Source organism: Ambystoma mexicanum, chromosome 3q (assembly GCF_040938575.1).
Source record: "Ambystoma mexicanum isolate Mex_15411 chromosome 3q, UKY_AmexF1_1, whole genome shotgun sequence".
NCBI lineage: Eukaryota > Metazoa > Chordata > Amphibia > Caudata > Ambystomatidae > Ambystoma > Ambystoma mexicanum.
The window spans coordinates 917,530,229-917,546,677 of record NC_090926.1 but is presented as its reverse complement, the minus strand read 5'-3'; the positions used below and the strand labels follow the sequence as shown (position 1 = coordinate 917,546,677).

The window sequence follows — 16,449 nt, the reverse complement described above, 5'->3', positions numbered from 1 at the left end:
GAAGTCCGACTCTTCCATTATTTCGTATCCCTATTTCCCAGATAACGCTAAGCTATGCATAGCGCAGTGCATCAAAGACTATGAAGCAGCTATGGCGGTTTTGAGGCCTAGGGGAGGGACACAGTTACTGATTGCACGTAGAAAGCCTTTCGACGTAGTAGCTACAGCCACCATAGTGAGATGGGTTAGAGAAGTTATGCAGTGGGCTGGAATAGATTTGTCACAGTTTGGTGCGCATTCAGCAAGAGGCGCGATGGCATCCAGCACATTTTCAGCAGGCGTGTCTTTGCAGGACATTATGAAGTCAGCCGATTGGTCTAATGAACGTACTTTTAAGACTTTCTATTTTAAGCCCATCTCACAAATTGCTAAAAGAGTAATTAATGACTTTGAACAAGCATAATGCTTTCCTCCGTCTTGTCATAGAATGAAGATTGTCCAGGCTTAACAGCTCAGGCAGTCTTGATTCTATTAAAGACAAGGAGGCGAGCGTTATATCCCACCCTCGTGGGTAATGACACGGCATGAACTGTACTATGACATTCTGTTGAGTAAAGACCCACCCTTATGATCACGTCTCCCATTACTTTCAGGGGAAGACCAGAAGCAGACATGAATACAAACTGATCACGAATGGTGGAGTTCGTGAGGGAAAGTTCTGCGGCATCGTCTCTACGCCAGAGGTTCGGCGAGAAGAGGGATTGCAGCTTCGATGTTGTTGGTTCCCGTTGACTGTTGGATTTTGACTTAGAATTGGTCAAAAAGAAAGAGGATCTGGGGGCAGCCAGGGTCCCTCTTATGGTCAGGGGTCGGCCCTGATTGGACAAGGGGAATAATACAGGACTACATGGACACAGAGGATTGAGGGCATTGGTAGTTCAGAGAGATTTTCTGTTATTTTTTCAAACTATGATACCCCTATGTTTATGGGAAGCTCCCAGGGAGTCTGGAAGGGTAAAAAGAGTGTTACCAAGTTGAAAGAAAAATATATATATATATGTTTTTCGTTGAATTGCTTTCGGAGCAGTAAATAAAGAAATAAAGCATAATCCTAGCCTCCACCTTGTCATAGAATTCTGATTTTGGTTTAAGGAAGGGATTGTGGCACACTACAAAAATGAAGGTGCAGGCTTGTGGCAGAAAATCAAATATAAGTTTTCATTTCTGGACTGGTAAGTAGGTAGGACAGGGAGGGTATAGGCACACCAAAGGTGATCTCAGCAGTGCTTCCAAAAAATGTAGCGGGGTGATCTTCCAACGCACCTTATTGGGAGACAGGTGTAGGTGGGCACACAATTTAAAGCTTAAACCTTCACTTATAACCTGACCCGCCTATTACCTGTCTCCAAACCCTGCTATCCTGGGTTCAGGATCACCCCGTTGTCCCTAGTTAAGAAGAGGGTAAGAGTAGGGAAGATCAAGAGGTTAGGACAGGAAGGTTCCCCAAATACCCCCAAGGAGAAAACACACTGTTAGAATAACTGGAGCACAAAAGGAAAAGCAGACAAAAGGAAGCTGGTGTACGGTTATTTTTAGTTGTTAAAAGCTTACTTATACACTTTGCGGTACACCAGCAGGGTTTTGTGAGTTTTTTACTAAAAGAGCGAAACAGAACACACTATATACAAATTATAATTAGCGGCTAAGTAACTAAAAAAATAAAACAAAAATATAAAGGGTCCTTCAAAAATATAAGTGTCTTTAAAATATATACAAAGTCTACAGAGTGCACTGTATTAAAAACGATTCATATTGACCTTACTTACAAGACAACCTGGCCAGGGTTGTCTCAAGGTCCCTGGCTGCTACTTTCGATGTTCCTTTCTGCATTCCCCTGTGGTGGCTCTTGTGTGCCAGATGACAGCAGCAGGCAGCAAGGATGGAGGAGGCCCCAAAGTCTTACCTGGGCTGGACTATTTGGCAAGGTTCATCCCAGCACTCAGTTGCAGTGTGGGGGGCACAGCACTCTTCACACCTGGGCCACGTCTGCGCCAGTAATCAAGTCTATGTGGAGCAGAAAAGTTAACAAGCGCTCCTAATCAGGGGAGCACCAGCAAGAAGGCCCAGGCTGCAGTGGTAACAGGGCGCAAAGCGGAGCGCCTGAATCCCTGTTTAAGGGCTTTTACCGTTATGACGGTGCTCGGCTCGCACCAGCAACTTTTCTTTTTCTTTTCCTTGTAAAGGGAGCCGCGCGTGCACACAACCGAGGGCCCCTTACTCTAGTTTATTTTTATTTCTTGGTCTCGGGTGCGGCTCACACGCTGGGGATCCGATTTTCTTTTTATTCTGAATCCCCAGAGTGGCTTCGCGCGCCAGGGATCCTTTCCTTCATTGTTGTATCAAAATGTTTAAATCAACCTAAAACAAAAAGTGAAATTCTGTGTGAGCTCTCTTTTTTTGTGCTTGCTGCTTAGGCCGGTGGGACATTTTTAAAAAGGGATACCTTCCACTGCACAAAAAAGAACTATTATCATGGATATGATGTTCTTTGCCGAGATGGGGAGTCAGCTACCGACTGCTTGAAGTCGCGATTTCTTTTGTATCACTGTGGTATCTCCTTCCTAACGGGTTGGTCAACCGTGCAGTCACTGCAGGCTGGGTGGGAAAAAGCTTCTCCAAAACAAAGCGGTCGCAAAAATATATAAAGGGGAAGGAAATTTCGCAAGCATCCCTTCACATACCAGGCCCACTCCTACCATACGTCACCAACCATATCCTCCCAGTTCTTATTTTTATGACGTATTGGTTACACATTGGAAGAGTTTTCTCTAAGTGCCTCTTTTATTTGGGTGGCATTTTTGATGTCTGCCCCTCAAGGGGCATATTTCTTTTAGTTGGCTAGCTTTTCCTTCAACACCACTTCCCTCTCTATGCATGTTATTGACAACTGGGTTCAAGTGTTGCGTAGGATGAAGAAAAAAGTTTTCGATGGCTGACCCACACAGAGTCAACTATAAGTTCCTGTTGGTTTTGTGTAGGAATTAAACCAATGTCAATGAGACACCATGCTAAAGAAGCTAATACTACTGGCCATCTTTGACTTCAAGAAGCATGGAAGTGGGTGGTAAGTGGGTTCAGGACCAAGCACAGTTTCCAAGTTCGCATAGCCCAGCAGCAGCAGTGGTAAGGTCACCAGTCTGTTGCCAAGGGACCACCCACCACCAATGCAGAAGTTCATGCCATACTCATGCATTTCTGAGGGAAAAGCTTGGACTGGTATCGGATGAACTTTTCATGCAAGATCAGGTGCAGTTGGTACTGCAGAGGAGTGTTCAATCAACAGCACTGTGTTAAACAAGAAAATGGTACTCTAGAGATTAAAGGTGTATTAAGAAGGTAGTGTCTACCTCCCTTCTTTCAGAGGTTGTGTCAACCGCCCTTTCGGATCTTGGTACTAATTGACACTGAAGGTACATGGGTCTGCTTCTTTGGTACAGGAGAACTTTTAAGCCTGACAAATTCACCAAATTATATTACAACCACTCAAAACGTAGCAAGACAAGAGTAGAGATCTCATTCAGCATGGGCTCACTATTAACGTAATTTTCTGGTGATACCAAACCCCCAAAACATGATGGAATCATGATGTGCTCTCTATGAAGCATACAGATCATAATTTGTCCTCTTCATAGGCTACTCAATTCTCTGAAAGATAGATGTTCTTTTAATCGTTCTGATTTCTTTACACTACTGCCTAACAAGCTCCTCTGAAGGAAGAAAATGTTACTGCTTCATAGTTCTCTCTGAATGAATCCCTTCCTTCTACTCCACAGACTGTCTCGATATTGAATTTTCCTGGCATGTAAGTAACTTGGCCTGAGTCAGGGAGGAGATACTGGGAACTTATCAGAATTTTTAACCATAGAAATCTTCGACATGACTACTGTTGCCCAAATATTGGAGGCTTTCGAAAAAGGAGACTGGGTAACATATGTGTACATCCAAGACACATACTTCACACATTCTAATCAGAAGAGAACACTGTCAGTTCTTAAATTTCCAAATGACAAGTCAGCACTATCAGTACACATTCCTTCCCTTCGGAGTGAATATAGCACCTAGACCTTTTACAAAGTTATTTCTGTAGTGGCAGCTCACCTTTGCCTTCCCACCTATCCTTACCAAGAAAAAGAATCAGAGCTTGCTTTGCAGAGGAGAACGCATCCAGTGTCTGTGGTTTGCAATGTCCTTCATTCCTTGGATTTTACCATCAACCATAAAGTTTCTTGCCTCCTTCCTTACAAAATGATTCAGTGCATAGGGGCCATTCAATACACAACTCTGAGAATGTCTTTTCCACAGTCAGACAGGCTAGTAATATTGATTCATACTGTTCTTCACTTCCCCACCAAACCTATGATGGCCTCTATGATCCTCGTAACAGGCGTCACTTGGAGTTAAAGACAATTTATTTCAGCCTAACATCTTACTTTCCCCCATCCAGGTTTAAGTGGTTCATGTTTGAACGGACAATACTACTGCTATGTTTTTTCTAACCAAGCACAAAATCTTACTCTTTTGGTCTTCTTCTAGCAACTGAAATCTGGCAGGTGTCCTCTAAACCCCATTTGTTCTGAGAGCATGCCATTTACAAATAGAAATTGGGGATCATTACAAGTTTGGTAGTATCCCACTGGTAAATCTGACGGGACACCACCAAACTGTATTACCGTCACCGGTAATCGGTCCATCGGTATTACCACCTGAGTACGAGTGCCGGCAACGGTTGTACACCCCCACCCCCAATTCCACTGGACTCCATGGGGGATTGCCAGTAATACCCACAGTAATACTGGTGCTGGTGCGTTAACGTGCCGGTAAACAGAATTACCAGCACGTTATTAACGTTATTAACTCACAAGCAAAATCATAATGACCCCCTAAACTTGAAATAATTTGCTTCAAGCAGGTTCGTCAACAGTCCCACATAAATGGCAAATGATCATGATGTCTCCAATCTTCAACAGTAGACTGTCACAAAGAGTGGATCAACAGGAAGCTCAAAGTCATGATACAAGGCTCACATCATATACTTGAAACAAGAGAAAATAAGAGATTAGCTTTACATGGGGTCACAGGGAGGGATTTTCAAAACAAAATATAGACTGGTGAGACTTGTTTGGTAGCATAGCTGAGAGAGCAGCGGTAGTCGGAAGCGGCTGACATTCTGTACACCAGTACTCGTTGGTACAGATCCTCAGTGCGGCTTGACTGCGAAGCGTGCGCGCGCGGGTGCGGGTCCTTTCCTTTAGCAGGAAGTTGCAGGACCTAGCCTTGACTGAGCAGACGGCGGCGACGGTGGAGATTGAGCTTAGGGAGCTCAGGGCGGCCTCGATAGATCTTGTGTGTTGAGTGCACCTGTGAGGTTGAGACGGAGGCAGCAGAGGCTCAGAGGTGGGTGCCCGCGGCAGGTCCGCGGTGGCGGCGACCTGAAGTAGCCTGCGGTCGCGAGCCCAGCCTAGCGTTCTCTTGTGATACTCACGGTATTCACAAACCCGCGGGGCACCCGCGAGGCACAGTGGCACAGAGATATAGAGGTGAGTGTTCACAGCGGCCTGAAGTAGCCCGCGGTGGTGACTCCTGCCATATCCGCCATCTCCATAGATTATCCATAGATTACCACGTCCGGTGGGCCACGTATTAGCGTTAGTATTGGGCTTGTGCTAGTACATAAACATTGATACCGGTATTGATAAAGGGATGGCTGTTGTCATTTATTTTTAGACAGCAGTGATTTCGGGCCGCAAGTCCCCTTTATAAGTCTCCCTAAACAAGAGCATCAGAGGCTACTCTGAGATAATCTGCAGCTCGCTGACAGAAACTTTGGAGCGGATAGCGGAAAGGAAGTGACCGGGGCCGGATTTAGGCTATATAAACCAAAAAGGGGGAGACTGTGGGAGATTTTACTCCTTTGATCCCCCATATTTCTTTGGCCTAATTTTCAGTCAACGAAGGGGTAAGAAATGGCCCGTTATAATTTAAGGAGTGGACAACACGTTGATGATTTAAGAGCTCCAGAATGGGATGGCTCCTACATCCCCTGCACGAGGATGTGAACCCCGTAAATTCTCAAACTCCGACTGCCTCGACAAGAAATAACATAATAGAGGCACAAATCCATCATCCACTTCAAGTGGATAAATTAACGGAGGGAGAAATTTTAAGGGACTCAATCAACACCCCATTTAGACAGTTGAAAGATTTTTCTCTGACATCAACTAATATAAAAGGGACTATTGATTACTACTTCCAGAAATCTGCACAAGAAAATTTAAATGAATCTATGCCACATTCCCTAAAACCTTCTAATCAAAACACCAACTTACAAACGGAGACCAGTAGATCTGAACCACCCATCCCAGTTATGGAATTCTCAAGGACCCCAAATCATCTGTTGAATTCGGTGCAGAATATACAACTGTATGAGGAAAGATTAAACTCAACAGTGGTTTCAAGAGGGGACACGGTCGCGTCTGATGGAATTTTACTGAATCTACCAGTGCAAATACCAAGTACGATACAGGGAAACAAGAACCAAGACCAAAATGATGGTGACTCCTCTCTCTCGGCTTTAAATTTTGTTTTAAATTCCTTGGTGAAAGTTTTTGACCTTCTAAAAAGAGATGTGCAGACCCATACAGGTATTTTAATGGAAATGACAAAAGATATCGAGCAACTCGAATTTTCAGTCGTAGGCCAAAACAATGTAATAAACTGTTCAGTTCTGCCCTTGATGATAAAGATGGAAGATGGCTACACAAAGCATAGTGGAGATTTAATGGAAATTAAGCACCAAATGACTTCTCTTATGAGTGAGAATAAGGAGATTAAGGATCTGTTATTGCAAATTAACGAAAGAAATGTACTGACTTCTTCATTAAACCAAGACCTAGCAATTAAAACAAAAGACTCAGTCCCCGAATTGAACACCTTCGGGGATGATACTCCCTTATCAGAATCAATAATGGAAGAATTCTGCCGATTGGCACAGATTGCTGAGTCAACGGTGGAACAGCTGACGGAAGATCGACGGGAAATTATAGAGAATCATGAAGATGAGGCAGAAAACAACTATATGTGGAAGAAGAGTTCGCAACAATCTTACAAGAGAAGGAGGAGAGAAAGGCGGAAGAACCAAAAACAAAATAATACAGACTCAAAGTCACGAGGTCGACAAGAAAAGAAAACAAAAAACGTGAAGAATATTAGATCAAAAAAATCAAAGGTAAATAGCTTCGTTAAGGGGATTTCAGATCCTGCGGAAATTAAGGAGAATCAAAATATCTTGGATAAAGATGGTAGAAGCAAAGGTAACGACTCTCTACAACAAGAAAGAATTGTCGGGGTAAACAAACCCAGAAAACAACAAAGGAAAAGACATCAGATTGATAGAATCCCCGAAGTAGAAGGAGATGTACACCTGGTAAAGAAATCAATGAGTACTCAAACAGAAGGGAAAACTGCTGACCTGGACAGAAATCAACCTCGAAATGATTCGATTAGATCAGAGACTACAGGGAAGTTGTTAAAAATAGCTCCTATATTTCTTCAAAAACAAAAAAAGGCTCTCAAAGTACCAATGCAGACCCAGATTGGCCTAAGAATCGCTCCAATATTCAACCAAACAAAAATAAAGACCGGAGATTTGATGGTCACTCAGGATTCTAGGATGGGTCATGCAGAGGATACAATACGCATTCAAACATCAACATCGAATACGAATGACTACGATCAAACCAAAGAGGTAAGAAGAGAAGAGACGATTAACATCCCAGTGGGAAACTCATCCTCTGAAATGGTAACTGAAAGAACAACAAATCCCCAAGAGGATCCGAATCCATATGCAATTCCGAGACTGTGGTTTACAAATGAGGAAAATCGTAAGTCTGGTAAACCATTGAATAGGAGCTCGATTCTATCACTGGTTAAAAAACTCCCAGAACTATATTTATTTTCAACAAAAGACATTGAATATGTTCGTTTCCCGGAGCCAGAATGTACCAGTTTAGTTGAAGTTGGCTTTGTTTCCAAATTGGGGGTAAAAGCTTTTTTAAACCTACAAGAAAGATTAAGGGAGGTGGGTTTGGAAGTATATGAGCAATTGCCATCTCACGTAATAGAAACGATTGAAACTGAGGAATACGAGTTAACTAAGGGAAACACCTCCTTACTGCATGAAACCAATCGGGGAAAAAACGAAAATATTATTAATGATGGGTCACAAATAACATCTTGGTCAATGCTACCAGAGATAATTATGCAAGTCTGCCAGAAGTTGGGTGTATCACAGAGGTCTCTTTAATAGTGACAAATTGAGAATCACTAGTTGGAACTCTCGGGGATCCAGTTCATTCAAAAATAATAAAATGAGAGCGTTGTTGTTCGGGGGAAACGATTTGATCTTACTACAGGAAACATGGTTAGTAAACACCCCGGAACTTGAAGGCTTTGCATTGATAGCACAACCAGCTAACTGCAAAACCAAGAGAAGACCGACGGGAGGTTTGCTGATCGCCTGTAGAAAGACCTTGTTTAAAGAAATAACAATGTTACCTTGCAAACAGGAAGGAATACTGGTGGTGAGAGTGGTCACTTCCCCCAAAAGTTCTCCAGGTAAGGAGATAATAATTGTAAACCTGTATTGGAATCCCGTGAGGGAAAAACTCTCAGAGTTTCTAGAGTCAATTGCAACAACTCTTTGTGACATTAATATAACGTACTCTGGGGCACATTTATTGGTAGCAGGTGATTTAAATTCGCAATGTATCAAATCCAAAAGCCATACAGGGAAAATGAAAGAAGCAACGAATAATGGGAGAAAATGGTCGAAATTCTTTGAGGACTGGAATTTAAAATTCCTAAATGGCTCCATAGAAGGTGATGTTCCATCGGTCACAACGTGGGAGAGGGGTTCCTCGGAATCGACACTGGATTACATGCTTTTATCAACCGATTGTTTCGATACTTGTATATATTTTTCAGTGGCCGATGGTGGAACAAGTGATCATAAGCGATTAGTCGCCCATTTAAATTGGTTTAGTGAGGAAAAAATGGATATCTGGGACCAAAGAGTAGAAATTAATGCGCAGAAAAATCGGTTGATAAAATACAAGAGGGAAGGAGAGCGGTTAAATAAAGCCCTGAATGGATTCGCCAATTTAGGAGAACAAAATATTTTGCACCAGCACTGTGACCCATCACGGTTTCATGAATTCTTATGGTCAATTGATCCCCCGTCAAGCACCCAAAAGGGTTCGCAGCGAGTACACAAACACTTTTTTGATGAAGCAGTATGGGTAAAAAAACGCGAGACGCAAAAACAATTAAGACTCGCCAAGAAACAGGCTAAAAGTCCACTAGATCTAGAGATAGTATCAAAAAAAATTAAAAATGATTTGAAGAGTTGGACTAGACAACATAGAGGAAAGCTATGGCAGAAAGATGGGGAAGAGATGCTGCGTGCATTACAAAATAATTCCTCGAGAAATTTCTGGTCATTAATAAATGCTCCTCTATCACATCAAACCATTGCTCAGACGAATAATGTGTCGGAAGCTAATTGGATAACTTATTTCAGCACAAAATATCAGGAACCAATGGGAGGACAAAAATATAGAAGTGAAAATGGAAATTGGGGTTTAAATTTTGACAAAGAGGAAATCTTAAATTTGATCCTAAAATCCTCGGCGTCGAGATCTGCGGGCCCAAATGGACTAACTTAGCAAGTCCTCAAAGGAAACGGGACACTGTGGGCTGAAATCTTATATACCCTGTACAAGAAAGTAATCGCTAATAGAATAATTCCATCTTCTTGGAAGACAGCAATTATAATCCCGATCTTTAAGAAGGGGGATCGCAAAAACCCTATTAGTTACAGGCCGATTATACTGCTTGATGTAGAAAGCAAGTTGTTTACTAGTCTGATATTAAAAGAACTTGAAACATGGGCGAAACAAAAAAACATAATCCCTAAACAGCAGACTGGATTTAGAAAAGGCCATTCAACCTCATTGAATGGTATAATATTAGCTTCATTATCAAATCTGAAAGATAAAAACAATAAAGGTAGACTTTATGGAGCATTTATCGATTTGTCAAGCGCTTTTGACATGGTAAATCGAGATAAATTATGGAGCAAGCTGGAACAACAAGGGGCACCCAAAACTCTAATTAACATACTAGTAAAACTTCACGAAAGAAATACAGCTAGAGTAAGACTAAATATGGATGGATATTTGTCAGAATACATAAGCATAGATAGGGGGGTTAGACAGGGTTGTATGGTTGCTCCATTTCTTTTTAAGTTTTACTTGGGCGATTTTGAAGATGCCCTAGAATCTTCATCACTAATAAGCCCTAAGGTGGGGTCTTTGGTTGTAAGATGGCTTATGTATGCGGACGATATAGTCCTCTTTGATAGGACTCCCATCGGTCTACAAAGATTGTTGAATGCTCTCGACAAGTATATGAAATTAAATGACCTGGTCGTAAACCCAGATAAATCTAAGATCGTAATATTTGAGCAGAAAGGTTGCAAAGAAACAAAATATCGGTGGTCAATTGGCAGTAATCAGATACCGGTTGTAAAAGAAGTAATGTATCTGGGCATCACTGTGTATGCAGCCCCTACAGTTGGGAAACAGTATGGTGAAATCCTGGCTAAAGGGACATAACTAATAGCTCAGATGAAGAAGATTGCCAGCCTTTATGGCAAATTTTCAATCATGCCTGTCATAAACTTTTATGTGGCCAAAGTAATCCCAGTACTATTGTACGGAATTTAATCTAAACCTTTGTTGTGGTCAATAGACTGGCAAAAAATAGAAGGTTACATTTGGAAACAGGTATTAGGATTGCCTAAAGGATTACACACGATAACTCTCAGATACGAGCTTGGATTAAAATCTTTAAAATACGTAGTTGATTGGAAACTCCTGTCCTTGTATAGGTCAATTATTGTGCCAATGAATAATACATTATATGAAAATCTCCTAGAAAATATGAATTTAGATTCCTCACTCATTTTGACAGAACTCAAAAAGATAGCAGAAAATCTGCTGACTTATTGTGAATCCGATAAATTAACTCTGAGTTTAAACCCGCTGAAAGTTAAGAAGTCCTTATCTTTGAGAGACTGGATCTCGACAGGGGACATGGTGAGATCATCCTCCATTCCTGAAGGGTTTTTTAAGTACGGGAAAAAACAGGGTGTAGTACCAAGATACTTGAAGTTCCCTAACCCAAAAGGAAGACAAAATTTTATGAGGGTACGGTTAAATTTGATTAAAACTGGGTCAGTGTTAACCAAATGGGGAGTCACTGAAGGGGCTCGTAGTTTATGCATGGAATGCTCAGATTCAAGTATACAAACACCAGAGCACCTGCTAAGATTCTGTAAAGGCACTTGGAAAATTAGGGTGGAATATTTAGGGAATTCAGTTGGGTCATTGGATAGATTATCTTCCGACGCCTTCTGGGAAAGAATGATTGCGGGTCATGAAACAAAATTAACCTTAAATATCTTAAGGGTCTTGCAAAAGACAGGTTTTATCTCGTCAGAATACTGTTGATTTATTGTCAAAATAAGGGAAAACTAACTAGATATTGACGTGATGAATTTAATTTTAATATGCTAATTTTATAAAATTGTGACGAATTGATTTTAAATGTTATTTAGATATATTTTATAAATATGATGTTTTTCTTATATGTATATATGTATTGTTTTTGAATGTGAAAAAAAACCCAAATGAGGTTATATCACAATAAAAAAAAAAAAAAAAAAGACTGGTGAGGCTTATGTTAGGGTCATGGTGCTCAGTCATTCCTTCACTGCCACTATAGAGTAAAAGTCACTCAGATTATCTGGGGTTTAGGGGCCCACAATTCTTTCTTGGCCTTGTGTTTTTCAGTGGTTTTGTCAGGATGTCTCATGGTCCTCCTGAAATATCTGGCACCACCATCTCTAGTGCCTTGGGTCGGCTGAACATCTGGATATGACAGATGCCAATTGATCAAGGACATCCATGTGTGGCTATCACGTGAGCGTGTATTTTGATTTGGAGCAGGTGTGAGAAACCGGAGGATGTTCTCCCAAGTAGACCTCGGAAAACCCTTATTCGGGTGACCAGGGGAGGACTGGCACTCTCAGATCCCAACCCTGGCGGTGAATAAGCGAGGGAGGATCACCTGGGTATGGGTACCCAGGGTTATACTCAGTAGAATGCCCCAGGTGAGACACGGTATGTTACCGGGGAAGACGACGAGGATGGTGAGATTCCTAGGACCTTTGTGGGCTGTGCCACATTTGGCCCCCTTTCTCCCATAAAATCTCCTGTATTAAAATCTACCAAAAAAAAAAAAACATCTGGCAAATCCCTTAAGAACACAAACCCTACAAGAGTTAAAAACAACATCTCCCAGAAACCCTGCTTTCCAGCTTTATGCCCGAAAACACTCAACCATTCCTTTTCACATCCTTCTGATTATTCTTTTCCACACACCCAGACTACTCAGATAAAATACTACAGTAGCCACAATCCCTCTGGTTTATTTCACAACCCCAGCTATTCCCGTTTGCCCCACAAACCCTACCAAGCTTGCCCCTCTGATTGTAATTTTCAAAACAACCATTCCACTATGACAGAGCACTACCGTTCCCACAATCCCTTCTGTTCTGTTCTCCATCCCGGTCATTCTCGTCCATTTAACAAATGTTCTAAAAACTACCCTTCCGAGAGCACCCCAAACCCAAATACAAAGGCTATAATTCCATGTATCACCTCTTTCCATTCTGACTCTGTAGGATGTTTAGAAATTCCATAAACCGCTTTTTACAATACTCCAACAACTTCCTTTTCTGACATGAATACTAGATTACGGTCTTGCAATAGAACTGTATATCTGACATGTTCCGACAGAAGGGTCAGGCAAAGTCAGGCAATTAAATTGAACCACACACACCCAACGGCCATTCCTTTTCACCACAGGGATAAAAGTTGGAGCAAGAGAGCGCAGTATGAGCAAGGTGTGCACGCCAAACAGCACGAGACGGCTACCACGCGGCAGTTCAAGAGAAGGAGAAATCGAGAGGAAGAGAGGCCAAGACTGCGAATAATTACCCAAGTGTCCTGCAGCAGATTTCAAGGGTACACAGGGCTAACCTATGCCGATAAGCAGGAGCGAGGGAAACTCTCACGCCCATGATACCGGCCTTGACTCCAGAGAGGAAACCACCAATCGGTTCAACACAGCCGGTGAGCTGAGGGGAGAACCAACAAAAACCGGGCTTTGTTGAGTAAGAATCACAAAGTGGCAAGTTGTGAACCAAAGCTGATGAACTTTGAATGAACTGGAAAGGGTGTGAAGGGGAGACTAGACGCAGAGGGAAACCGGCACCACGTGGGTGCCAATTCAAGAGACTCTGATAGAGTCCCATATGAGAGAAATTACAAGTACCAGAAGGTCATAGGAGGGCCAGCAAGATAGGTCAAAGTGGTCATACTGAGGCCACACAAAATCCCTGTGCAATCGAAAGACTTTGATCTACAAAGTGTTGAAGAGCAAGGGAAGTGAATCCGGCAAACATTGAACTGTATGAAAGTAGAACTGTGAAAGTAAAGAAGGGTCAGCGCCCAGAAGAGGGGGAACCAAGGGGTGAGCCACCATCACCCTTATCGAGATCCACAATAATCCTGGTGAATGGAAGCTAAGAATCGAGAGAGGTCAGAGCCCGGCAGAGGGAGATACAGGGGTAAAACCATCACCCAAGTACCGCCAGTCAAGAGGGGTCTGAGCCCGACCGAGGGAGATTCAGGGGTGAAGCTATCATCCAAACGCCAAGTAAGAAAAGAACTGTGATATATTGTGGAATACGATACGTGAAGGGTCAGTGCCCAGAAGAGGGGGACCAAGGAGTGAAACCATCACCCTATCTGAAGACATGCATTACTTACCGTAAAAACATTTCTGATGATTGTATCAGCTTAGATTCACATGCTGTGCATATAGTCCGACATCCAGTGGTCACTGCAGAGTATTGCATCTTGTCTTTCGAGAATCGAAAGGGGACGTCGGCATAGGCGTGTCTGTAACACTATCCCTATCGTGACGTGTGGTGTACCCAAAATCCCTCACGCACCGAGGTCCCACCGATTGTATTTTTTCTGCCGTGACGAAGCCTATGACTAACGTGAGTACAGAAAAGAGAGAAAGTAGTAAGACGGCTATGTTCCTTCCATACGAGCGTGGAGGAAGGGTGGGCGCATGTGAATCTAAGCAGATACAATCATCAGAAATGCTTTTACGATAAGTAATGCATGTCTTCTGATGCTTGTTAATCTGCTTAGAATCACATGCTCTGCATAGACTAGCGAGCAGTACCCGGAGTTGGAGGTGGGATGTGAGAAGGAACAGTAGAGAAAAGATGTCTTAGTACTGCTTGTGCCACCTGAGAATCAGACCTAGAATGAGCGTCTAAGCAATAGTGTTTTGTAAAGGTGTGTACAGAACTCCAGGTTGCCGCTTTGCAAATGGACTCTAGGGCAACATTTGCAATGAATGCTATGGAAGCCCCAGTGCCTCGAGTAGAATGTACTCTACGCTTGAAGGGCAGTTCTCTCTTAGCAAGAGTGTAACAGAGTGTGATGCATTTGAAAATCCATTTAGAGATAGTAGATTTGGAGACAGGGTCTCCTTCTCTACCTTCTGCCACTGAAACGAAAAACTGATTTGTTTTCCTTGGTGGTCGAGTTCTTTCCATGGAAAATAGGATTGCTTTGCGTACATCCAGTGTGTGCAGGCTTCTTTCTCCCATGTTTGAGGGGTTTTGAAAGAACGTTGGTAGTTCTATGGATTGGTTCACATGGAACTTTGAAATTAATTTGGGTGCAAATCTAGGGTGAGTGCGCAGAACCACCTTATCTTTGTGAACTGTTACAAAGGGGTCTAGAACTGGGAGCGCTTGTAGTTCACTGAATCTCCTAATGGAAGTAATGGCTATTAAGAAGGCAATTTTGTAGGTAAGATCTTTGAGAATTGCTTTATGCATGGGCTCGAAAGGAGACCCCATAATTCTAGTCAACCCCACATTTAGGTCCCATCCGGGAGCTGCGTTAGAGATGGATGGGGGAATTCTTTGTACTCCCTCCATGAAAGCCTTAACAACTGTTATCTTCCACCACGACACCTTTTGTTGTGATGTAGTGTAGGCCGAAAGAGCAGCTAAGTGAACTTTAAGCGAGTTAAAGACTAGGCCTGAGTTAAGTAAATGGGTCAGGTACAAAACGATATGTGTAGGAGAGCAGTCAATGGGGTTGATGCTCTTAGAGTTGCACCAGATAAAACGTTTCTACTTACTGGAATAGCAATATTGTGTGTTAGGTTTTCTTGCCTCCCTGAGTATGTCCATACATCTCTGAGGGAGTTGCAGGTGCCCGAACTGTATGACCTCAAGAGCCAGGCCGCTAAGTTCAATGTTTGCAGGCATGGGTGAAGTGTTTCCCCCTTGTCTTGTGACAACATGTTGTACGGGCAGGGCAGTTTCATTGGAGGAGACAGCGACAACTCCATCAGATGAGCGAACCAGGTTTGGCGGGTCCACATAAGAGCCACCAGTATCATTGTGACTGGTTCCTGGTGCATCTTGTGCACTATCTTGTTGAGTAGGGGAGTCGGTGGGGGGGGGTGGATCTTACAGAGCGTCAACACATTTCCCTGACCATGTTATCCAGAGTCTGTTCCCCTTGGAAAGGTTCTGGGAGTACCTGGAGGCGTAACCTTGGCATTGAGCGTTCTCCAGAGTTGCGAACAAGTCGATCTCTGGGAAGCCCCATTCTGTGAAAACGTTGGAGACAATGTCTTCGTGTAATCACCATTTGTACTCCATGGGTAGTGGGAAATCTCTGCTGAGTACATTAGCCAGAAGATAGAGTTCCCCAGGAACATGTTGTGACAACAGGAGCATGTTGTGCTTAAGATCCCACTTCCAAATGTTCTGGGACAGTTTGGCCAGCCCTGGAGAGTGAGTGCCCCCTTGTTTGTTCGGATAGTACATGGCTGTGGTGCTGTCTGTGAGGATCAGGACCGTCTTTCCCTGCAGTTGTGTCTGGAAAGCTTTCAGTTCTTTGAATACTGCTAATAGTTCCAACCGGTTTATGTGGTTGGATGCTATGTCTGATGACCAAACTCTGTGCGCTGTCTGTTGAAGCAGGTGAGCTCCCCACCCTGTGAGAGATGCGTCTGTAGTTACAGTGGCCTCCACTGCAGGGGTGGTGAAGGATTTCCCCTTCAAGAGGTTCTCCCTCGACCACCACCATAAATAGAGAACGAGGGCTGGCGAGACAACCACTTGATCGTCCCATTGTCCGCTTGCCTGACACCACTGGCTGTTGAGCCACTCATGCATTGGACGCATGCGCAAGCGCACGCGAGGAACCAAATAAATGTATG

The 16,449-nt window shown here is 43.0% G+C and overlaps 2 protein-coding genes across 4 annotated transcripts in view; one reads left to right on the top strand and one right to left on the bottom strand.

The window, feature by feature from the left end:
* Window positions 1-917, top strand: part of WIPI1 (WD repeat domain, phosphoinositide interacting 1) — a 951,231-nt gene extending 950,314 nt beyond the window's left edge. The window contains exon 13 of one of the 2 annotated variants that reach the window (XM_069655068.1): window positions 594-917. In XM_069655068.1, the coding sequence (XP_069511169.1) occupies window positions 594-746 (153 nt within the window). In that variant the 3' untranslated portion in view covers window positions 747-917. The remainder of the gene's footprint in view (window positions 1-593) is intronic. The other variant, XM_069655067.1, reaches the window with a different exon arrangement.
* The window catches only part of ARSG (arylsulfatase G), a 2,321,949-nt gene that overhangs the window by 153,270 nt on the left and 2,152,230 nt on the right, over window positions 1-16,449 (bottom strand). The gene's annotated exons all lie outside the window — the stretch shown is intronic.